This window comes from Tyto alba, unplaced genomic scaffold (genome assembly GCF_018691265.1).
Source record: "Tyto alba isolate M040663 unplaced genomic scaffold, T.alba_DEE_v4.0 Super-Scaffold_1, whole genome shotgun sequence".
NCBI classification, from domain to species: domain Eukaryota; kingdom Metazoa; phylum Chordata; class Aves; order Strigiformes; family Tytonidae; genus Tyto; species Tyto alba.
Window position 1 is genome coordinate 28,183,351 of NW_024881261.1, and position 24,769 is coordinate 28,208,119.

Sequence of the window (24,769 nt, forward strand, 5' to 3'; positions counted from 1 at the left end):
TCACAAAGACCCATGTCCCTTGGTGCTGCCTTAAAGGATCCTTGCAGGTGACTCAACCACCACAAAAAATGCATCCCTTTCTTACTGCCCCTGCCTACCCAAGTGTGTGCCATTAAATCACAGGCTCTACAGCAGGTCTAGATCATGCTCCACAGCTAAGCAGTAAGTAACTAAAGCTTCAAGTGTTCCACTAGCAGAGTGTCACCCAAGCATAATCCAGGCCCTGACTCAAATTGACAAGGACAGGTTGGCCTCTGAAATAATCTCTTTAAATAGCAGCAGCCGTCTCTCTCAAAGGCACTTCCCTCCCCCAGTCAGTGCCGGATTGCTGCTTACAGCACGTTGCCCACTGTTTCCCACCCAGGCATTGCAGGGCTGGCACTTCTCACAGGCAAGTGTGTTCCCTGCCCGCAGTCTCCCAGCTTTGCTTTGCACCAGGAATTACAATGAATTTTGCAGCACAGTTTCTCTACTCCAGGGTGTTAAAAAACAGAACTCCCAGGGACCACTCCAGGGAAGATGAAGACTACGATCCTTTCTGGCAAAGGTTGGAGAATATTGCTGTCTGACTTAGAGCTAGAGCTCTCCTTTCTCCCCCTCAGGGGTCATGGTCAGCCCTCAGGGTCCACCCAGGGCCAGGCCCACGGACATGACAACCCCTGGACCCCTCCTGCCTCCTTATGGTGTCGTAGTTGGAGTTTTGCTTCACCTCGTTGTTTATTTAGTCGCTGTGCTGTATAGGTAATGATTTCTTTTTCCATTCCTTACTTTCTAAAAAAAAAAAGGAAATTGTTTGTAATTTCTGACTATCTCCCAGGGTTCTGTGGGTATGAGTTGCTCTTGGAGTCATCCCCTAGAAGCAAAGGAAATTTGAATAATTTAAGCTTGTGGAGCTTAGCTTTTTTATTTCTTCAAGAGTACGGTATTAGAAATAATGCTAGACAGGCTAATGGACTGCTGAAAATTTATCTTGGGATAGCCTGTGTCAGATCCTGTTATTACAGATGTTCTGCGGTTGTCTTTGTTATGGAGGGTATGGTCTTGAATTCCTGTTTTCAGTGTTGGATGGTGCAGACGGAATTTAGAAGACATCTAGTGCCCTTGTGTAGAAGCAGCTGGGGGGTGTGCACCCATATGGCACAGTCATGTCTGCACAACGTCACTTTTAACCTTTTCCATAGTTGTTTTCTCCTCCAATTTTATTACCTGGACACCACTAGCAAGATCACAACTCGGTCTTGTCAGAGGTGGTATAAACAAGGGGCAATTCTAACTTCCTGCATCCTGCAAATAGTCATGGATGTTGGTAATATTTAAAACAAATTGTTTCAGTGGGCTCAGTGCTGTTAATAAACCCTCATGAATCACCAAAGGGGAAGACAAGATCTCAGTTCTGCATTGAAAAAATGGCTTACCCGAAGTCACACATGATGTGACATGTTCTGCAGCGAACTGAGAATCTTAAACAACTCCTTTCATCACTGGACCACTCTTTCATCTAGTTTGGGTTATGCTATTTGTTTGTTAAGTAAATTATGAAGATGTGTTAATAATCAGAGAACCTCTAAACACAGAGCACATTTAACTTAGAGGAAAAAATCTCATTATTTGAAGAGTTTTAACTGCCAAACTGTGTGCAGTGTTTGATAGTAATCATTTGACATTCACAGCTGTGAATGTCCTGGAAGAACTGCTTAGAGGGATGGGTTTGTTTGAGGGACACTTAGAAGCTACTGAAGCAGAGATAACTAAGAGGGGTGGCCTTCTGAGCTCTTCTTGCTTTCAGATTACTTTTTCTCCTTTTATCTGTTTAGCAGCTGACAAGCAGTTGCCATTGCCAGCAGTAAGCAGTGACATTTCCATAGTGGGTACTGAAAACTGGCAATGGATTATGACTACAGATAAAGGCAGATATAGTACTAGGCTCAGGCTCTGGTAAATCTGACTTACTGAAAGTAAGGAGATATTTTATCAGGAGTGATAATGCAGCTTGGTTGTTCCCTGCATGAGCCTGAGCTTTCTTTGCATTTGTTGGTTGTGTATCATCACCAAGTTTTGTCAAACCTGTATATGGTGAGTAGAGTTATAAATTCCTGCTCAATCTCAAGGCTCAGTTATTCTGTACCTATCTCTGTGGGATGGTCACAGTGCAGAAATCCCCTGACATTTGTGTCATACAGGCTAGTGACTAAGCCCTGATCTCTTCGTCTTTAAGACACTCTGATAAGTAGCCCTGCTACAAACGTCCTGTGGGAGCCTTAGGCAAGTCACTTGATCTGTCTGCGCCCCAGTTTCTATCAATAAAGCTGAGCTCGTATTTACTGGCTTTGGCTTTCTGTTTAGGGGAAGACGTTGGTGATTCTTATGTGATTTAGAAACAATAACTTTGCTTAGGGGTTTGGGTATCTAAATGTCAAAGATGCATTTTAAATTTCCATCCTGTAATTGACACTATTTGGAGCGATACAGTCTCAGATAGGTGTTTCTAAGTACTAGTGTTATACAAAATAATGGTAACTCAAGAAAGTAGTGTTTGAGTGCAGTATTGTCTTTGTCAGTGATATTGTCAGAGAAATCTAGTGTGTTCTTTCCCCGTGCCTGGAAGAGTTTACTTGTACAGTGTGATAATCTAGAATTACTGTCAGTGAAGATGACATGTTATGATGCTTCTTGCCATTTGTATCTCAGCAAGCTTCAATTTTTCTATCATTTCTCTTTCATAAAGACTCGCTTGCACAAGCTGCTGAGATGCTCTTAAGAATTGCTGTTATTGCAGCATTTGGATGTGTTTGGGGAAGGCAGGAAAAAGTAGAAGAGGGGTTGGGATGGAACAGGAATGTTTAGGAACTGTTGGGAAAGGGGATTGCAACAAACAGGGTAGGTATCAAGAGGGGTGTGGGAGGCTCAGACATCTGTAAGGGTCAGAGGACACCAGGGCTAGGGACATGGAATAACAGGGATTAATGGAGTTGTGGATGTTCTGGGTAAAAGAGGGATTTGGACGAGGGAAAGCGCCCTCTCTGTCATATCCTGGGATTACATCTTTCCCACTCAGAGGAGATCCCAGCCCTAGTCTCATTCTCCCAGCACATGACCCATCTCTGCTCAAGACTTTAAGGAATCAGGCAGAAGTGACTTTAAAGGGGTCACTTTTCACTGTAATAAATATTCCAAACTTGCAGGCATAAGATCTGAGCCCATTTATCCAGAAAGCAGATTGCAAGTATGTATAAAACTGCATTTTACCGATGTCTTTAGCTCAGTGTGCTCCAGGAAAGTGTTCAGGGAGCCTGGAGATGATGACAGCATGTAAATATGTGCTTAAGAAACCTCTACCCTCAAAACATTAAAAAATAATTAAATAAAAATCCACATATAGAGAACATGTGCATATGTGTGTATGTGTGCTGATGATTTAATTATAGGCTCGCCCCAATTCATTGGGATGTTTTGAAGTGCTATTCAAGCTTAACACTTTGCCAGTTTGCACTGTGCCACTGCTCAGTCCAAATTAGGCACTGGAGCTTGAAATTCTTGTCATGGGGTAGACCAGTAAGGATGCTAAAGTACTCTACAGAACTTGTACCATACTGTCAGTCCTTCTTTATGGTGACTGCGTATCATTGTGAATGCAGATGATAAAAACTGCTGTAGAAATGACAGAAATGCTGGGTTTTCAGTCTTGTACTAAAATTTCTTTGCCTTTTGTGACACTTGAATTTCTGTCTGTGAAGCAGCACAGTAACATGGGAATGTATGTCCATAATTACAACTTCATTTCTGCCTCAAAACGCATTGTTATGACTCACTTTGTAAGAGGTCTTAAAGCTGCCAAATGTGCCAGATGCTGACATTGGGTACATCTGCAAATCAAAATGGCAACACTGGGTGAGACCAAAGAGCTGTCTACCTCTGCGTCTTCTCTGTAGGGGTGGCCTATAACAGGAGCTTGGAGAAAAATAAAAGCCACCTAAGATGCTATCTCACATATATTTTCGTGGAGTCTGCCAAGTAAGTGATAAGGGCCTTCCTGAATCTCACATTGCTTCTTGAGTGATGTGTTTATTGATTGCTATTAGACCTACTTCCATATAGTTGCACAGTTTTTTAGGAACACATTTATCGCTTTGCTCTTCATAGAGTCATGTGGCAATGAGTTCTGTGAGCTAATTATTTTCTATAAGAAGGGAATGTTTAAATTTTCTGTCTGATACTTTCATATGGTATCTCCCTAACAATTATACTGGGAGAAAGAGCAACTAATCTCCCCAGTTTTCTATTTCCTGGACATCTGTGACTTTGTAGATTTTTTGCTCCTTCAGTTTCAGAAGCTGAAGAGATCCAGTATACCAGTTTAATCTGTTTAGTCCGTTTCATGGATCCTCAGGAAGGCAGTCTGCATGTGCTTCATCTGATGGGGACATGTAATTGTCCCATCATCGCAGGGTAACTGCATAGGCATTTCTTTCTCCTTATAGTGAAGTCAATAGTTGTGGTCTTTAGGTATATTATGCACTGTTACTGCGTTTTATCTTTTCAAAATTATCTTTGTTGGGTTTATAAATTTCATAGTTTATTAATGTTAGTGGTTTTCCAAGCTTGTTTTCCCCAGTGCTATTTAGCTTGATGAAAATTATAAGCATATTCAAGAAAACAAATTGGAAACAGAGGAATTATTCATTCCAAGTTGTTGCTTTTTATCATTCTAAGAGTGCATTTCAGCACACTCTATCTTTGCATTGACTTTGAGACTTTAAACTGTGTAAAGCTATCTGCTTAAACAAATGATATTTTTTCCAGTTCCATAATTATTCATGGAATGTCTGCATACAGATCTTCTCTTTTATTTTTTTTCAGTTATGCTGAGCAGTTCTTCTTGAAAAAGTAGGTTTATAAACTGTATTTGCATGTTTGCTTTTACTAATCGTTTTAAAGGTAAAATGTAGTTTATAACCATGTAACAAAGCTTGCCAGCTGGATATTTGTTTTATGACTGGAAATAAACAGGCTTTTTTAATGAAAACTTTCCTAGACATAGTCCAAAAAAGGAAAAGTGATCCATCTGAGAGGAGCGATGTTTTATAATGTTTGGGTTTGTATTTATATTGGCTCAGATTTTCATCTGGTGGGCATGATCACTAGATTAGGGGCCATATTTTGTTACTGTTCATGAGACATCACGTGCATTCTTTTTGTGAGCACTTGCATGTTTTGCTGTCTGCCTTGACTGTTCCTGCAGAAGAAATTCATACTGAGGTGGTCTACACCAAGAATACAAACTGTGTTTAAGGAGACAAATGCATCTGAACCATCAGGGTTATTAGTTGCCTGTTTGTGATGGATTATCAAACCTCAACCTACTGTTTACCTTGAGAGCTTGAGAGCTCTCAGTGGGTCTGTGGTGCACCCAGGAGGGTTCAACAGGGAAAATGTCATTCACTAATGTAAATGAAAAATATGTACATAGAAGGAGGGTGAAGATTCATCTGAAATAAATATATACAATGCACACATATACAATAGCATGATGATATTCCTTTGGTAATGAGTCTGTTGACCTTGTAGATGTAAATGGATGATAGTTTCCATATTAAATGTTGAGATGGTAATGTTTCAGATCTGCTTTAAATCTATCTCAAGCTTGAAAAGCCTACATGTATTTTACAGCTGTTTGACTTTTGTTCTTTTTTTCCAATGGTCATAAGGTGGTGTCTCCGCCAGGGTCCTGAGCAGACAACAACAGTGTTGTTCATGAGAGCAGTGCTGTAGATCAAGGACTGGGAATCTGATTTACTTCCCTCCTTTGTTCTGCCAAAAAAAAGGAAATCCAAGACTAGGGCCAAAAATCAGTATCTCATTTTGGTCTCTCTTTGTAGATAAAAATGTTTTATGGCACTAGCATGGTGAGGCATTACCCTGTGCTTTGTACTTTCTAGCAGAATCCTACTTCATCAATGGAATTTTTGTGGTCATCTTTGGCTGGGTGTTTTTTATGGTCTTTTTGTAGTTGATTGAAACAGATGCAAGAAAAAACTGTGAATTTATCTCCTATTTCAAATGCCAGTCAGTAAAAAAAATTTGACCTAGAAAAATCAAAAATTTTTGAGCTACCTATATATTTTACCCTACATATACTCTTTTAACCCATTGCCAGTGTAAGAAATGTCATTCGTTGCTAATGCTTGCTAAACATTTTAGAGAATACGTTTAGAGAAAAGATGTATATGTTCTTCTCTTTTTGTAATGGTTAGGGGCTACTGTTTTATGGAAAATGTTTTTTGGCGGGGAGGGAGGGAATGAACTCTTAACAGCGGTCTGGCCGCTTAGATGATGATAGCTTTGTTTATGCCAGGGGCTGTGTTGTAACAAGTTCATGGGAAGACAGTCTGATCTGATTCTTATCTTTGCATGAAGTTAACTAATATGCATGAGAACTAACACTGGAACCTTAACATCTTTATGAAGTGTTCCAACCCTGTAACCCCAAAGGAGCAGAGATGAAGAGAAGTATGGAACAAAGCTACTTATTAAGCTGTTTAATTTGAAGGCAGAATGCCTGCTCTTTGGGTGTATCATCTTAAAATATGGTTTTGGAAAAATATTTTAAATCCCAGGTCTCAACACAAATATGTTTTAAATGTGTGAATACTTCATTTATTTATCTTAGAAAGTTAGTGTTAATCTAATTAATTTTGGAGAGAGAAGAACTTGCTACAGAAATTGTATGTTTTTGTGTCCTGTGAAGATATACAGAATGATTGATGCTGCTGGTACGTTACTTGATTGAAATAACAAAACGTTTTATGTTGCCCATATTGTTATGTGAGGTCCTCAGTGGAATAACTGGAAGTGTAATAAGAAGCAGAACCACTGGCAAAGATTATTGGGACTACAAAAAATTGGATGACACTGCCAAAAGTGGGGCAATTGCTCAAAAAGCAGCTGTCCCTAAATATTTTAAAATTCTTTTTGGAAATTATTACAATGCATATTACAGTGCTGATCACTGCTATAAAACTAGGGCAACATTTGCTCTAGCCAGGCCTGCTGATGAATAACTGCATAACTTAAATACAAAGTATTTTATGGAAATAGTAAATATTTTTTGTTGGAGATGATACTGAATTCTCTGACATAATTTAACATATATGTTTTTAGAAGACCCTTTCTTCCAAATAGGTTAATATTGAGTCCTTCATGTAGAGGCTTATACTGTCTGTGTAATTATAGCAACAAACCAGGGGTGGTATCAGCACTTTCCCATATCACCGGTCTTCTGCTTAATGTTCCTTTTTACCGATGTTACTCTCCCAATTCCAAGAATTCCTAGAAGTTTTGCATTCATTTGTTAGTAGGGCTGCAAAATCCTACACTATATTATCCCTTGTGAACTCCTGAACACTGTGGACCACAGATCAAGGCAGTTGAAGGTAGGAAAACTGGTAAATTTTTGTAGCAGTGTTGTCTCTCCAAAGTTTCTTGGGGAAGGTTTGTGTGGCATCACAGTGTCATCTTATCTACAGGTTCTTTTATCTGTGGAGTGTTAACTTGCAGATCAGGAGACCTAGTTCTTTAGCTCTGTAGTAGGATATAATTGTTATCCCTTATCAAAGTCATTTCCTTCCTGTCACGAGGCAGTTTACAACTGTCAAGAGTATGCTCTGCAAGTATGCAAGAGCAGAGAAGTAGATCTCTTCTGTACAACATAACGACATTTGTTACTGCTATTAATAGTATTAGGGAATGCTCTGCAGCAGCTCTTTGCCTGTTTTGAAAAACATGGAGTTGCATATAGCAAATACAATTCCAGTAATTCCAAAATTTCTGGAAGCACTGAATTGGAATCATTGATGATTGAGACTGAGTACTGAGGAAGATCTGGCTGCCCAGGCAGCACAGATTATATCTTTCTTATTTGCTCAGGTATGACAGTTTCCCAGTTTGTCCACATGCCAGGTTATCTGTGGCTTTTCTAAAAGCTGGTTGGTTACAGTATCTTTCAATCCACCTATAAGATAAGGTAATGTGACAGTAATAATTCAATTTGACTATTTGATACTTGCAAAGAGCAGCTGAGGTGTGCATCCTTCTTAAATGCTAAATGTCAAGCCTTTAGTCATCCAAGTTTTCCTAAAAAGTTTCTTTTATTTGTTTCTAGGGATGACAATAAAATAAAGAAACATGATGCCCCAGCACTTTGTGATCTTCACTGTTGTAAGGATGGGCCTATAAGAAACGGCCTTATTGGGCAGAATCCACCCCCTATCAACCCTGAGAGACTGAAAGATTTTGATGAGGAGGACTGCCTGAATGGGGATGTGAAGACATGGGAAATGAAGATAGTGAACCGTAATGAGGAGTTACTTAGGGATGCCCTTTCCCACATCCCTCAGTCAAGCAGTAGGACCAGCCTGTCAAGCTGTAACAAGCTGATTCGATTTGAAGATATTAGTGCAGCAGCTTTCAAAATCCAGTGTGGTGTTCAGAAAACCCCATGCATGGTAAGGAGTTTATATGGCTTTCCATTCTCTCAGTATTTTTTTTCTTTTATTTATAAAAGTTGATCAGAAATTAATGAAGAGTATGTGTGAGTTGCAGCAGATTGATCTGTGTAAGATGACTCATGTTTGTATCAGTTTTCTTCTTACCTCTTTACACTAACCTAAACCCTCAAAGATTGCAGTGATCTCTAAAATAAAGGTAAAACACATTAGGCATAGACTTAATGCCCTGTGGTATTATGTTCCTGGTGAAAAACTCTTGCTATAAGGAACCTGAGTTGGGGACAGTGGACTATCAGCATTTGGGTAAGCGGTCTTGTGGGAGAGCCTGGTTTGGAACCAGCCCTCATATTTGGAGAGTTTGAAGGTACAGATTTTCCTTCCTAGACTGGCCAACCTGGCAAGGCTGGATATGTTCTGTAACCAGGTGGTTCTGCCATGTGTGTCTTCAACTAAATGAGGACATTAAGTTATACACAGACACGTGCACCTATTGATCGGTCTAGGTATGAAAATGACCAAGATATTCCCATAAATGTACAAGCATTTTCTAAACTGTAAGAGAAGTACAGTGGCAAGCTATTCAATTTGTGGTGTATTTCTACTTCTGGGACCTCTTTATGAAGGCTACTGATAGCTACTCCGTGGCTAATCTCCTCCTTTGCCTGCAATGGGTAAAAAGAGCATCTTTGCCAAATGACAATTCATAGCAGCAGCCCCAAATTGCTCTCTCGATGAATCCCTCCCTGTTGCTGACCCAGGGCACCCCACCACCCTCACTGGTTGTGGATTGTCTTTCTGGCCTGCACAGGAAAAAGACCTTTTATGTCTGAGCCACTGCTTGGGGTTAACAATCCCTGGAGCAATGTGGTTGGGAAGAAGTGTGTCTTGTGACAAAGGGCACGATACAAGACCATTTGAGGCTGTAAGGTGGCACAAAAAACTTACAGGGTAGTGCTGTCCGGAGTGCAGGGGGTCAAACTGGATGCATTTTGCATTCATATATTGCCTGTTCAGAGTGGCTTGGGAGTAAACCATCCCGCCAGCCATACCTGGATTTCCTTTCAGGGTGGAAAAGCTGGCTTGCTTGGGAAGGCAGTGTGGGGACTGAGCAAACACATTGTGTAGCACAGGTGGCCAGGGGCCTGGGTGAACAGAGGGAGTGTACCAAACTCTTCACATTGCATCGTTTGTCACCAGAACTCTCAGACTGTCATGCTTGAGAGCACGGTCAGTGCTCTAGAGAGAAGTGTCAATCTTCTGCTTTTGTGGAGACACTGTCCCAGGAAGAGAAGATTTGCCTTAATATTGCAGGTGGTGAGCACTGCACTTCTCTGTAATTGTCAACTCTGGTCATGTTTGTTAGACGGGTTTAGTCTTGCTGTATGAAGGTAGGTCAATGGGCAGGGAGAGGGAGAGTGTCAGGGTTTAATTTGGAAAGCAGAACTAGCTAGCTCCATACCCTTTGATAGCCTGGATCATCCCTTCCCTGCAGCTCACAGCATCGTGTACTTCTGTCACACTAGTAAAGTCTATCTCACCCCCATCCCCTGAGCCATGTCCTTGCTTTCAACACATCCTAATGCCAGAAAAAGTGAGACTGCACCACAAAGTCCATCTTCTGCTCCTGCAGGCATTCATGTAATACCAAACTTTTTGTAAACCAGTCGTGCTCCTGCTCGCAAGTAGTGAAGCTCTCCTTGCCCAATTCACACCATGTGTCCTCAGACAGCTTTGCCCTTCAGTTTACATAGTTCCTTCCTCTTGGGTGTCCCTGGCAGATTTATACAACGTGGCAGTATCCCCTTTCTCCTTTTACTGTGCCAAGCTAAACAGGCTAGCTTTCTTTAGTCTCTTTTTATGAGCTACACTTTTGGGATGATCAGAACAGTGGAAAGCCTATATCCCCACTTGTTTTAGTGTGAAAATGGCCTGTGACTGTTGCTATTCAGAGTAAGGTTCCCGCAGAAGTCACTGGTATATGTTTCATGCACTTATTCAAAAGGAAAGTATTGAAATCACAGAGTAGTGTCAAGAAAAATACTGATAGCCTTTACTTTAACTCATTTCTGAGAGGCAAGAACCCCTTTCAGGGACACTTGGGTGGATTTAGAAAGTGGGCATGGCTATAACCCATTCAGGTAATTGAACGGAGAAATCACTTTACAGGGTGATTCCTAATCTGCAAGTAAGACCATGGAGGGAGCATTCTGGATCCTTATGCAGGAGTTTGCCTGGAACTGAGATATAGCATCATGAATGATTGTAGCAGATGTTATAGAGGTAATGAGTACAGGAAAACAAGGAATTAGCATTAAATTGAGCACTTGGTTTGGTTATCCATGTAGGAACTTTACGGGTTGTTTTGTGTTAGCTTTGTGGATGCCCAGTGGAGGGTGTGCTGTGTGCTGCTCATCAGACACAGTATCTGTAGTCCTTGGGTAAGATCATAGTGACAAAAGAAGAAACTTGCAGCCTGATTCAATGAGTCTTACAAGGTCACACATTAGGTCAGTACTGCTGAAAATAGCACTGACAACCTCCATTGTTGGAAGTAATTGCTATGTTTAGTCTACATGAAAAAAAGCCTCAGTTAAAAGAGGCAGAAAAGGATAACCTAAAGAGTTAAAATATTGAGTATCAAAATTGAAGAAAAAGAATAATCTGAAGTACACCACCTCTGTGGTAAGAGTACATAATGACACATATTTTTAAATATAGGAGACTTAGCAACTTTATAAAGTCACAGGATCGATCTCCTTAAATCCTTTTTCTCATTGTTCACTCTAGAATCCAAGATTCTCTACAAAATCCAAAATGATAAAACTAGAACGGTATGTGAAGAACCAGTAAAGTAGTGTTTCTTGTCTAGTGTTCTTGTTCTGTTTTGCATAAGCATTCTCCATAGATTAGGCTGTTCAGGATATAAACTATTATCCTATTAGTGTACTAAGCACTTTCCATTCTTTCAGTTCTGCAGCCAGATTTGCAAAGGAGCAGCAAGTGGTAGCTCCTATTGCAGGATTTTCAGAAACAAAATAGAGAATCTGGCCCCACCTATGGGTGAGGAATTTAACATATGCTTTTAAATCCACTAAAAAGCCTTGAAACATTCATCTGAAATATGTAGTTTGATTGTATACCTCAAAGCAAGTATGTGTTTCAGATATATTTAGTTTATATAAATTCACTTTAGAAGTTCCACAGTCTGAAAAATATGTCAGTACATATTACTATGTATGCTATACACCAGATGCATGGCACTGCCAGACACTTTTTGACATAAACGTTTAAAATATATTGTCATGCTGTCCTTTAATCTATCTTTCTTTGTGACTTATTATAAATGAGGGCTTGATCCCCTAGATCCCCAGGTTCTCATTTTCTTTGGCAGCCAATGGAAAAAATAAAGAGAATTACGAAACAGATATACAGTAAGCCTAGGGAACTGGGACTCACAGGCCTACTGCAGCTCTGTTTCGTAAGTTATCATATTTAAAACTCTTGTTTTGGATAACATGTCAGTAGGAAATTAATATGGTGATGTATGCTGTATCTTCCTCTAAAAATTGATACAGGTTTGCCATTAACAAATATATATATATTGAAAAAATCATGCACTTGGACACTGCATTGCATGTACTATGCTTGCTAATTCCTCTCTGCTCAGGGATCTCATTTCTGTACCAAACACTGAGCATTTTCAAACAGCTGCTGCTTACACTTGTAATCCTGGGAAATATTTTTTATTATTTCCACCATTCTTCAAATAAGAAATGTCTTTACTAGTGTCATACTGGCCTTAGGATGAAAAATGGACAATATTCAGTAGTGAGTCAGTGACAGAAATCATATCAGAGTCATAATGGGACTCAAGGAGGAATTTTCTAACTGTTCATATATCTATTAAGAGATTATTTTTTGAGTATTCAATATCTAGTTCTGGCAAGTGCTAAAATATCAGACCATATAGTTTTTTGAAATAATTGAAAATATTTATTTTAATATCTGTATTTGAACAGTGAGACCAAAACAAGTGCTATTTTCAGAATTCATAATGTCATTGGGTACATATTTCAGTGCTGTGATTTTGATAAATGACTTTCATAAACCAGAAGAATCTGGCAGGCAACAACATTGTATTTTTAAAGAAACAAGTTATGAAATTTACTTTTTAGAGCTCATACATAGTAGTTGAATGCATGCCTCCTCAGGAAACTGATGAGGTGTGGAAGATTTTTCATAATTTTAGATACATCCTCATAATAACATTTCTATACTCCAGTATTCTAGGCTATCCAAGCAGTATGGAATGGACATCTACCTAAAGAAAGAGTTCCTTCAGTACACAGGATCTGTGAAGGAACGAGGTGTACTTTACCTTCTGACATCATTGCCTCAGGTATACTAAAATGTCAATGTTCAAAAAGAAATCGATTAGTTCTGCTTCACAAAAATAGAGCAGAATTAAAGATAATTTTACTCATAATGTCCGTGGAATCAGAGTGTTTCTTGCCTTTTGAACCATTGTGCTGATCAACACAGATAGGCCTGCAATGTATCCGAATGTAAAATACTTAGTATTTTATTTATACTTGGCCAATCTGCTGATGGAATGCTTAAAAATATTTGAAAGAAAAGCTTGCAAAATGTAAACATCAGCATTTTTCTGTGGCATTTAGATGACAGTGTTTATATGCGTATTATGGTTCTGTCATGTTGAAACCACCAAACTTTAAATGATGATGAAATCGAGTTACAATGGGTGATGAGAAGGATCTAGATCACCAATTGATTTTGTAATGAATTTCAGTATCATTACATTAATAGCTTGTTTATCATTTGTCGTAGGAGGTTATTGAATCCCTGCAGCAATAATAATTATAATTGGCGTGATACAGCAGCCCAGAAACAGTGGTTATTCCTGCATTTTTTTAATAATATGACTAAATCCTTCTATTAAAGGGAAATCTGAAATGAAGTAATTTCACACAGGCAAGGAAGAGGGACCAGATATCAGCTGTGAGGGGCCAGATATGGCCTGTTCTGAGATCAGCTGGAGTTTTGCAGCTAATTCCAGTGGAATAAGAATTGAACCCAGAGGAGTGCAGGAACAGCGATTGATCTTGTGCTGTCTTAGCTCTGTGTGTGAGTCCTGACATCATGCCAGACATGCATATACTGTGTCATAGTATGATCAGCTAGTAGAGAAAAAGAAGGAAGTCAGACCATTAGAATAATCCAGGGTTATATGGGACAACTTTGTAACACACTATAATGTGCAATAAACAACGCTGTTTTTTAGGATCAGCAAAAAAAAGGAGTGATTGTGGCTTCGGACAGTAACTTTTCCACGGCTGTTGCTTACCACGCCTCAGAGCTCCATATACCGGTGTTTGTCATCATGTCAACCAGCACGTCCCCAGCCAGAGTGAAAATGTGCCGTGAGTACGGTGCCATGGTTATATCCTATGGCACTACAGCTAAGGATTCCCAGACACATGCAAGAAGGTTGGCGCAGGAGAATGGTTACCTCTACCTTGAAGAGTAAGTGGAAAGTCAGACTGATGAGAAAAATTAAATTAGATACTTGTGCAGCTCTACAAAAACAATTAGTTTCATTAAAATTTGATCACAGGTCATCAAGATGTTCCCATTACCTGGGGTATGGACAGTTACATATTCCCAGGCACAAATCGTGAATCTTTCTATAGCTGTTGGGGATGGAAACCAACATGAAATGCTCCTCTTTTCCCCCAAATTAGGCAAAGTTCCTGATTAGGAATTATATGGGCTATTATGATAACCCATATATGTTAAGTCTTTATGAACCCTGTCAGAAAGCGTTAAGGCTAGGTGAGTAAAAACTAATCTTTAATGCAAAGGCTTCAGTGGCAAGGGAAGGCTAATGTAAAATTGTTGCATATCTGGTATGACTTACAATACTGTGATTCTGCCTTGAAAAAAAAGATGAGTAAGAGGCTACTTCACATATATTTAAAATAGGTAAAAGTGAGCATAAATTTAAGTTCAAACTATCTGAGGTCATTGAACAAGCCTGATCTAATAAAAACATGATTAGAATAAGATAAGATAGGCAAAAATATTTAGAACTGATCCGTTTTCCATCTTTTTCTTTTTCTCTATGCAGTCTCTTCAGTTTTCCCCTTCCATTTTCTTTTTTTTTTTCTTACCTTTTTTCAAGTAAGATTTACAAAAGTGCAGAGGAATGAATCATTAGCATGAGGTAGTTGGCGGCCCCTCTGATGCACAGAGCTGGAACATTGATCTCCCTCCCCGTTGCGCCTCTGTGCAGGATTTATCTGCCACTCCATGTTTGTAGGGCACCTGCTGCAGTGAGTGCCCCTTCCCCTCCGGCCCCCAGGTGCTGGTGCATTAAACATAGTAATAATGAGTCGAGTTGCTTGGAAAGAGGATCCCAGAATGAGCAGAATGGAGAAAGTCCTCACTTCTTTCCCAGTTGGTTTACTGGGGAGGCGATATTAAAAACTGCAGTCTTCAACTGCACCGTTAGCTCTGCCAACAGCAAGTGACCCGCGGGGCTGCTTGGTGTGCCTTGTCTGTCACCATGGGTACAACCTTGTTCCAGACTGAGACTTTCAGAAAAACCCAAGGGAATGAGGTGCCCTAGATCCCACTGAATTTTAAAACCATTTAGGCTCTCTATGGAAACCACAGCTTTCTATAACCTTGTGATTTCCAAATTTCTGTCAGCCTTTTTTCAATGAGCATGTTAACTCCCAGCTGTCTTGCATCAACTATCATGTTTGCACATAAGAATTAAGTTATTTTATTGTAATTTCATGTTTAATCTTCCCCTCCTTCCCAAATAATTATTTGTGTTAGATAAGATAGATATTCTCCAGGTCTATGAAGCTCCAGGGACAATGCACGTGAAGGACTTCAGCATCTAACACTGAGGAACTCTAAATGTACATGTTATGATTTATAATATCAAAGCACTCTGATTTATTTTGGGTCTCTAACTACAGAAATGGGTATTTCAGGTTACAAGAAACAGAGTTATTCAGCCTGTTACTATGTTTAATTATAAACTCACAGATACAATTTTTTACATTTCGGAGAAAAAAAAAATAGGAAAAAAATACCCACTACAATTGTGACCCTTTTCATAACGGGATGCCTGAGATGTCTTTTGTTAGGTGTAGACTGGGAGAGCTCTCCCAGAGGGATGTATGCTTATATGGATAGCCAGTCATCTTCAGTGTGTGTCTGACATTCCTCATCACTTGGCAAAGCTGTCTGTAAAACATCAGCTGATCTCCTGTGCTTTAGAATGGAACTTCTGAAATGTTGTTTTATTTCAGTTTAATTCTAGCTTGCATAAAAACCCTAGCAAGTTGGTGTCTGCATCTCCTTAACCAACAATTCATTCTTTCCTTCCTGAGGTAGACATTACATGACTGTCCTTGGTTTTACCTGCACGGGTGATGTCCTGTAGTTGTGTGTCAGTGTCAATTCTTCCCATTTTTTAAGTGCAATTAAAATACTGTGTCATGAAAAATGATCATGCAAGAGTTCAATTAGAATAAGGAAACTTTTTATCCAACTGCATCTTCCTGTGAAATTCCAGGAAGGAAATGTGATTTTTCAAGTTGGAATTCAGTCATTAAGTCTACCTAATTACTGCCTAGCTAATATGGGATTTCTAATAACTGTAGATGTTCAGGACCTCATTATAAATGCAATGTGAAGATTGTCAATAAGTAACACAGTACCTCTGGGATGATGTGAGAAAGATTGATTTGTGAATCAGAGAGGTAAGTGTGCTACAGACTGAATTACACACCTTCCTTTCTTGAGAGTCCTGTTTTTTCTTGTGTAACTGTATCCAAATACTGATCAGACCTGATCCTCATTCATTGGTGATCTGGTTAGTCTGTTATTCTAGGAAGGACAGCCGATAGCTTTCAGGCCCTTTATTTGGAGAACAGGGGAACAGAGCCTGCTAGCAGCCACATCAAAATTTCATTGGGAAACTGAAGCCTGACAGCCCATCTTTGATTGCTGATGTATCTATCGCACATTACAGAAGGAAAATGGCCAGGTTTCTAGCTCTGACTCAAAAATGCTTATTTACATCTACAGTCTTTTGATTCACCTGCCCTTTTCCTTGATTTTCCCTCAATGGCATATGCTACTGAAAGAGATATGTTTGCTTTCACAAAGCAAAAGTAATCAGTCACAGTGTAAATAACTTATTTTATTATAAAAAGCTGGAAGCTGATCAGTTAACTGGTGTTCTAACTAGATGTTAGCACGGAAAACATGATTACTTGAACATTCATTCAAACTGCTAATAAATCTCCATGCCCAGAGAAGTCTCCTTCAGACAGAATTTTCAGTTGTTAGAGAAGTTTTACTCATAACTTGAATATTACAGGTCCTCATTCATTTTTGCAGGTCCCCATGGTTTCCCATGTAACCATGGCAAGGGTAATTCCGCAAACTCAGTTCTGAATCTTATTTGCAAATAACGGTCCAGAAGAATAGTTCAGGAGAGCAGTTATATGTTTAGTCACATAGAAGAAGGAGGAAACAGCTCCTTCAGTATCTTTATAAAGACAATAAATTCAAGGGTTCACCCATCCCACTATGATTTCTTGCCTTTGTCTTTAGCTGTGCTACAGGATTGAAAGTTCATTCCTCCCATCCTTTCTTGTGTAGTTATATAGACTCTTGCCCTGAGGAATTTGGTGTGTTTTGCTATGTATGTGAGGTAGCTTCTCAAGAGGTCTTTGCAGGCATTCTGTGCTCCTGTGCTGAGCCTCTCTGTGCATGTATAACAGTAATATAAGCACAGCTTCCTAGTACCCAAACGTCCTGGGTCAAGTAAATCAAGTGAAGTCATTGGATCTGTAATTCTGTTTGCTTATCCATTTGCCAGAAAAAGCAGAGCATACAGTCACACAGAGGTCTCGTGGTTTTTGTTCATATATCATTCTACAATTACATCATTGCTAACTTTTAAATAAAATGCAAAACAGCTTTTAGAAATAGATCCAAGTCAATTGTGTGATTGTACAGTGGACTTTTCTTCAATCTTCTGACTGTATTTGTCCATATTCTGCTCATTAAATTACCTTTGCCTGAAAGTGTTTTGCCAGCAAGTATTTTGGCATGAGTAAATGCTTCTCTAACCCTTCCAGAGTCTTCCAGAGTAATGTGAAGGTATCAGATATTGGCCCTAGATGGTGGAAAGACTTAATTCTCTAGCAATCTGTTTGGTATTTGTGAGGTTGAACGCAGTGCTTAAATTTCATGAAAATTCCCATTTATCATAAACACTAAATTCCACTTATAAATACAAAGAAGGAGATGTCCTTCCAAGACTTTGACTTAGTCTGGACTGCCACATTTAAAATTTATGAAGCATATGGTAGTGACAGCAATGGAAAAATGCTTCTGTCTTACCAGCCCTGTAAACACCTGATACTGGTAACAATAGAGCTACATTCTTTTTTTCCCTGAAGGATATTTGGGGGGTTTGTCAGCGGTGCCAGTTGTCTCCCAGTAGCTAGTGTCACACTTCACACAGCGCACGATGGTGTGTCTGATGGAAGTGTCCTGTTGTACTGCCTCCTGCCCTGGTGCTTTGCTCCTGCATATACCTTTTTTCTGCTGAACGATGTCTTTAAAGTAGTAGATCGAAGTGTTATTGTGCTGACAACTGTGAACCCTGCTGAGCTGTGCCCTTCCTTCCTGCAGGGAGGACAGTGCTGTCTACCTGTCGGGCCTGGGAACCGTGGGGCTGGAGGTGTACGAGCAGGTCCCAAAGCTGGACGCAGTGATTTTCCCTGCAGGAGGACACTGTGGCTTGCTGGCAGGGTCGGCTGCTGCACTCAAACACCTCAACCCACATATTTCTGTAATTGTAAGTTTCCTTTCACCTGTAAAGTGTTGCATTTTGACAGCTTTCACCATAGATACTGTCAAAAGGCACTGGTATCTAGTGAAACACTGACAGAGACTGCGTATGCCGGGGACCAGTACTAACTGTGCCCCCAGGCTTTACCAAGGAGAAGAGCCACTGAGAGCCTGGGAAGCCTCCTGTCTCTTGGCTGCTTGCCTGGATTTAAGAAAAAATGCAGGAAGACTCTTCCAAAACAAATGAAATTCAGTTCTGTGTTTTGAAATAATTTTTTTACTGGAAAAGTTTGTCCCAAAATAAGCCACAGGATAAATTTAGTGATAGCACAGTTATTATGCAACTTGAAATTATTTGTTAATTCTAAGAGGAAACTTTGTGTAGCTTTTTTGGTGTTCACTTGGGTGGTAAGTTCTGTTATAGCTGGGTCAATAAAAAAGTGACAATACTTGTCTTCCCCAGGGGGTTGAATCTGAAAGTTTCCCTGTATTGCAACGATCCTTAAAGGCTGGCCACCCAATTGAAGACCAGGCTTGCAGCAATCATCACTTTTATGGGGGTAAGAAAATGGATTCTTCTTTTGGAGGTAAAATTAAGGTTTTCACTGATTTCTCTAACCATATTATTTTCTCACTAATCCAGTTCAAACATAGCTCAAATGAAACCTCTGAGGAGTCAGAATTTAATTCATGCTGTAAGAGCAACTTCTGACACATTTCCTCCACCACCACCCTGGGGTGTAATACTGTTTCCAGTACACATGAAATGTTCGGGTGAATACTTAGAAATACAAGAGTATTTGTCTGATGATTATGCTCACACACAGCATTTTAACCAGTAAAGTAAATGGGAAAACTCTCATGTAAAAGACTAATTTGTGAAAAGGCAGGCAAATGTGGTATTTAAATGTTTACTCACAAAACTGTTCTCAGAACAACAGCATTTGTAAGTGATACAGTTGTTTCCATATCATTTGCTCAAAAATCCTCAGCTGTTAAACAATTTAAGAATATCATGTCTACCTTACCGTCAAATCCCTGGAAGCTTTGGATTAAATGGGAGTTTTATAAACAAACAACTTCTGAAGTTTCTCAGTAAGCTCTGCCTGTCTCTGTACTCCTTTGCTAACTCTCCTGCTGCAGCTAACAAACCCAGTGCCACACTGGGTTCTTTTTTTCAGGTCTCGTTGTACAGTGAAAAGCACTGGGCTGCAGGGTCAGTTTCACAGTGTGACTGTGCCAGTGAATAATCACAATTTTGCTAAAGGGGTCCAAAATGGAAAAATCTTCCCAGGAGAGTTGGTCTTTCATTACCAAATAAATTTTTGTTATATGAAAAATCAAGCAACTTAAGATCAAATAGCAGCAGTGTGCTGCACTCATTAAGGGCACTACCCAGTCAGGACTCTAAAAAATTTTGAACTTGTCTAGAGCAGCCATCTTCATATTTTTGTCTTTTGAAATCTGCAGATGTGAGTGGACTTTGCTTTGGCAGCAATTCTTTGCAGTTGACTGGGAAACTTGTGGATAAAGTTGTTGCTGTGAGGTAGGTGAAGAAAGGCAGTGAAATGAATAATACTGGGTGAATATGGCTGTATATGAAAAATGTACTGTACCACCAGGGCATGGTTGCTCTTCACATACAGTGGAAAACAGGCTGGCAGGAGTTGCAATCGTGCACACACTGTGAGAACCTGGTTATGGTGGGGTGCCTTTCCTTCCAAGAGGGCACTAAAGGCATTAAACCTAATCCTATGTATCTGATTCCTTTGGCCAAAAATTCACCTGCTGCTAGTACCTGGTGATGCTCTGGGTGTAAAACTTGTCCTTTTTGCATTCTACAACACTTGATGGCAGCTTTTGGCAAAACTTCTGAACCTTCACTGAAAGCCCAAGTTGGCAGAATATACTTACCACTAGGATTTAGCTAGCACAATGGTTCTAGCAAAACAATGCCATCCTGTCTTTCAGTTAATAACAAGACTGAGATGCACATTCAGCCCCCCCAGCAGAGCTTGCTGTAACACCACCTTGGGGTTGTTGTGTACCCAGAAGGACGGAAGGAATCCCTTTATACATAAATGTATTGTCTTCTGCTTTTAGTGGCTCTTTTGTTTTGTTCTGACGTAACTTTTTTGCCTTCAGGGAGGAGGACATCCTCATTTCAATGCTGAGATTGCTGGAGTATGAGCGAGCCACGGTTGATGCAGATGGGGCCATTGGACTTGCAGCGTTGGTTGCGGGGAAGCTGCCTGAGTTGAAGGGTAAAAGGTATGGCAGCTATTACAAACAGGGAACTGTGGCACAAGCATGAGGATGAGTGCCTTGGTCCTGGGAGACAGAGAGGAGAGAAGCTACTTGTTTCATGAGTGAAGAGGCAGTTCCTGCCCCTGAACTGGCAATGGGCCTATCTGTGGCATCTGTTTCAGGTTGAAAAGACCACTCATGGGTCAGAAAACCATGTTGAACAAAACAAATGTCCACCTGGAGACTAGACAAATCTTGTAATTTTCCTGTATTCTCAAATGGTTGGGGGAATGGCAGTTACATACAACTCCATGAGTTACGGTCATCTGCCAGGACACCATCCTGCTCCTGTCAGCCTGTTGCCTTCTGTCATTCCACTTGTGGAAATCAGCCCTGTCTGTGGTGGGACAGGAGCTGGCCTGTCTTCTGCAGTCACTTAGTGACACCTGCCTCCTGGCCCCAAGGACTCCTGCCCAGATTGTCAATGGGATTACCCTTGTGTTTAATGTTAAACGTGTGGGTAAGTGCCTTCTTGCATCTGGGCTTGAGTACTCAGTACTTAAGCAGACTGAGCCATGTCTCAGGATATAGCCCAGAATGTATTTAAGCGTACATGCACCCAAGACAAAAAAAAAAGAATTTCCAATATAGAGCATTGTATGCTAAAATACTGCTGAGGCAATTCTTCAGAGGAGGCTGACAGAGTACATACACAGCAACACATTTCAATTCAGTATAGGTAAGATAAAAGGGAAAATGCAAAGGTTTGAGTTTAAAGAGGTCAGGTTTGACCCTGCAGAGAGAGATTATCATGGACTAACCATGTGGCTCTTCACTTACTCTTCAAACATGTCTATACCCATTTTGCAGGGTTGAGATGGATTTAGTTAATGGTTACAGAATTCCTTGAACATACATTATATTTAACCATTAGGAGGCTGAGACTCAGAAATTCCCGGAAAAAAAATAAGTCACATTTTAAAAATTTGAAACAGAACTAGAATTCTCTAGCTAACTATCTCTAACAAAACTAACACCTGCAGGAAATGCAAAATGAAAACAAAGTTTCAGACCAACAAATGCAACCAGCTTCTAGGCTCCCATTGCTTGCCCACAAATTGATACTAGAGCCATGAGCCTCTCTGATGTGTAATACGTATTTGTTAAAGAGTGGTCCTAGCAAATCTTAAACTGATATTGAATGCAGTATTTGTGACTTATGGTTCCTTTGCACAGACAAGAGTTAATAAAAAAACCCTACTTTTCTCACTGTTTTCAGAGTGGCAGTTGTTATATGCAGTGGAAACCTGGAGTTACATTTGCTGCAGCAGTGCATAGCTCGTGCTCTGACCCTCGATAACAGAGTGTGCAGATTTTCCCTTGTGCTTTCTGACTGCCCAGGAGGCATTTCAAAGCTACTGGAGTTTTTGGCTCGGGAAGAAGCAAGGTAAGTCAAACTAGTAATGGGGGAATATAATCATAGAATAGCACAAAGATTATAAAGTATTTGGGCATGTTTCCAGATGTTCTCTGAAGGCAAGTCTGTAAGTAACTAGTTAATCAAAGGGATTTTTCTTGTTATATTTCAGAAAAGCTTTTATTTCCTTCATTTTTGTTACAGTGTGAAAGCACCTTTACAGCATGGAATAAATGTCTAATACAGAAAATACCAAAGATAGCTACTGTCCAAACACTTACAGAAACTATTTTATAAAGACAAAGGATTGTTGTGATCTCTAATTTATCCCTTGTTTGATCTAGAGTTTTGGATATCAAACAAGAACATATGTTTGTGACATCTGAGCTCTTCACTGTCGAGGTAAGATGAGATGCAATTTCAGTTTCTCTAGCAGTACTGACCTCCCCTAATTCATTCTGGTTTCCTATATCTCTATATGACTATGTTGAAGAAGTCCAATAGAGTGTGCACAGTGATTTGTCAGTGTAATAGATAATTTCTTCTGTGTTATATAGCATCTTGCTTCACCAAACACTTCACAGGCATCTAAATAACACAGGACCTGTTTTACCTGCTATTGTGACACCATGGTTGAAATACTTCAGCTATTACTATTGCAAACCTTTAGGTGCGTGTTGGTGTGCCAGATGTGGTGAGCAAGCTGCAGCATCCGTCCAGAACCTGAAGAGCCAGCTGTGTAGGCTGGCTGTAATTATCCAAGATCAATTTGCCTTAAAGCAATGTGGAGAACACCCTTGCTCCTAAGGAATCCTCCTTTTTAACTAGGGCCTCAGTTTTTTACCTTATCCACAAAGAGCACAAAGCAAAATCATTATTCCTTTATTGAGTATTTGATACAATAACAGTGAGGAGGTGTTATAAGTTAATGGCATCTCTTAAGGGAATTGTTTGTCTCACGGCATATCTGTTGTTTCAACTGGTTTGGCAAAGGTGTGGTTCCATGGATGTCATGTTACTGCTGTCAAAGTCCAACCTGATTTTGTTTGTGAAATCACAGGTGGAAGTCAGATTAGGTCTCTTTGCTAAACAGGCTCATAGCTGGGATTCAGTAATGCTATTAAGCAAGTTCTTCCGTTTTGGCATTTAAATCTAATTTCCCACCTGGATGCAAAAACCTGCTTGGATTTTTCACTTGCTGATATAAAGAATAAGTTAGGTTAAAGGTGACTATAGCAAAGAACTAAGATGTTCACAAATGTCTTTCAGAACATTATATTAATAGTTTTATCAAGTGTCTAGGACTTAAACTACATTCTGTAACAATAGCCCAGTTTACTGGTTCAGGTAACTTGAAGCTACTGTGACACTGTATGGGGTAGACAAATCCCTCTGATTCAGAGACTAACTTAGCTCTGAAAAACCTTTTCACTGAAAGCTAGATACAACAAAGCCTGTAGCTCTTCTAAAGTTTTCAATGTGAATTTTATGAGCTAAGGCTTGTAATTTTTATTAATGCTACTAAGTAAATTAAACAAAATCTACTCTCTTACTTTTTGACTAAGAATGTTAGAACAATCTTCCATTGCTCTTGCAACCTCTCCCAATGTGCCAATTTTATTAGAAGCTGTCATAAATACAGTCCCTGAATGAAAATGTGTCATGTGCTATTGTCTGCACTTTAAATATAATGTATTTTCACTGACTGTCCTCTTCAAGCATCTGACAGTGTTGTACTACAAGAGAGTTGAAGGAAAAAATTTGCATCCCTGAATAATTTAATTGGATGATGGATTTGCATGATGGCTTTTAATCATTCTGGGAGAGACTATTGGATAATTAGATGTGAAGTACAAAGTAGCGATCCAGATTTATAGGCCTCAGTGACTTTGGAGGCAGCTCTGTCTGGTGACATCTAGTGAACAGTGAAGCTTTTCTTTGAAAACTAAAACAAGGGTAATCAAAAAGGGTAGAATATTAAATTTTTCTTTAAGCATCAAAATTAATTTGCTCTAACCAGATATAAAAAAATGTACATATTTTCATAATAAAGCTAATATGTGGAGGGAAGGTTTTGCTTTTTTCTTTGTTGCTTGTAAGGGCCAAAACCCTGTGTCAGGAAAGCAATTTAAGCATTTGCTACTAAAGCAGTCCTACAAAGAACTTTTTATTGTTTTCATCAGTGTAAATCACAGCATGTTAAATAAAGCATGCATTTAAATCTAGATCAAGAACCAAAATTATCATGTGTTGAACTGGTGGCAACAACAGGAAAGGCATTACAGCTATACCCACTCTAATTTTAATACATACTTTTGACTGCGGATATAGATTAAGTGTTTGACAGAACAGAGGGGTAAGTGTAGTGGCTTATTTGAAACACTAAATCAGTCCTGTCGCAATTGTCATCTAAGCATTTAATCATCGTTTTAGATTTACCCCTTCATTTCCAAAGGAGAGAAACTTGGCTTCTAGTCACTGTTTATCAGGAACGTAGAGCGTTTTTTTCCGCTCTAGTGAAACAGAGCCTTGCTAGGTTAGTGTTTATTCATCTGGTGCATGCTTGGAATGTTCTGTGGGAAGATCCTTGCTGATAGTTGGATTGTGTGGAGTAGTAAGGACTTTCTAAAAGGAAGCTTTACATTCAAACTACCCTTCTGGAAAAATAACTTTTGGAACATTTTACTGGCAAAAC

At 39.6% G+C, this 24,769-nt stretch overlaps 1 protein-coding gene across 2 annotated transcripts in view; it reads left to right on the forward strand.

The window, feature by feature from the left end:
• The first annotated feature begins 308 nt into the window (after window positions 1-308).
• The window catches only part of LOC104365169 (putative threonine dehydratase), a 32,732-nt gene continuing 8,271 nt past the window's right edge, over window positions 309-24,769 (forward strand). Inside the window, exons 1-10 of one of the 2 annotated variants that reach the window (XM_032982030.2) lie at window positions 309-741; window positions 8,159-8,501; window positions 12,787-12,903; window positions 13,807-14,048; window positions 18,252-18,417; window positions 18,874-18,970; window positions 19,881-19,956; window positions 20,556-20,681; window positions 21,937-22,104; window positions 22,419-22,476. In XM_032982030.2, the coding sequence (XP_032837921.2) occupies window positions 608-741; window positions 8,159-8,501; window positions 12,787-12,903; window positions 13,807-14,048; window positions 18,252-18,417; window positions 18,874-18,970; window positions 19,881-19,956; window positions 20,556-20,681; window positions 21,937-22,104; window positions 22,419-22,476 (1,527 nt within the window). In that variant the 5' untranslated portion in view covers window positions 309-607. The remainder of the gene's footprint in view (window positions 742-8,158; window positions 8,502-12,786; window positions 12,904-13,806; window positions 14,049-18,251; window positions 18,418-18,873; window positions 18,971-19,880; window positions 19,957-20,555; window positions 20,682-21,936; window positions 22,105-22,418; window positions 22,477-24,769) is intronic. The other variant, XM_009971912.3, reaches the window with a different exon arrangement.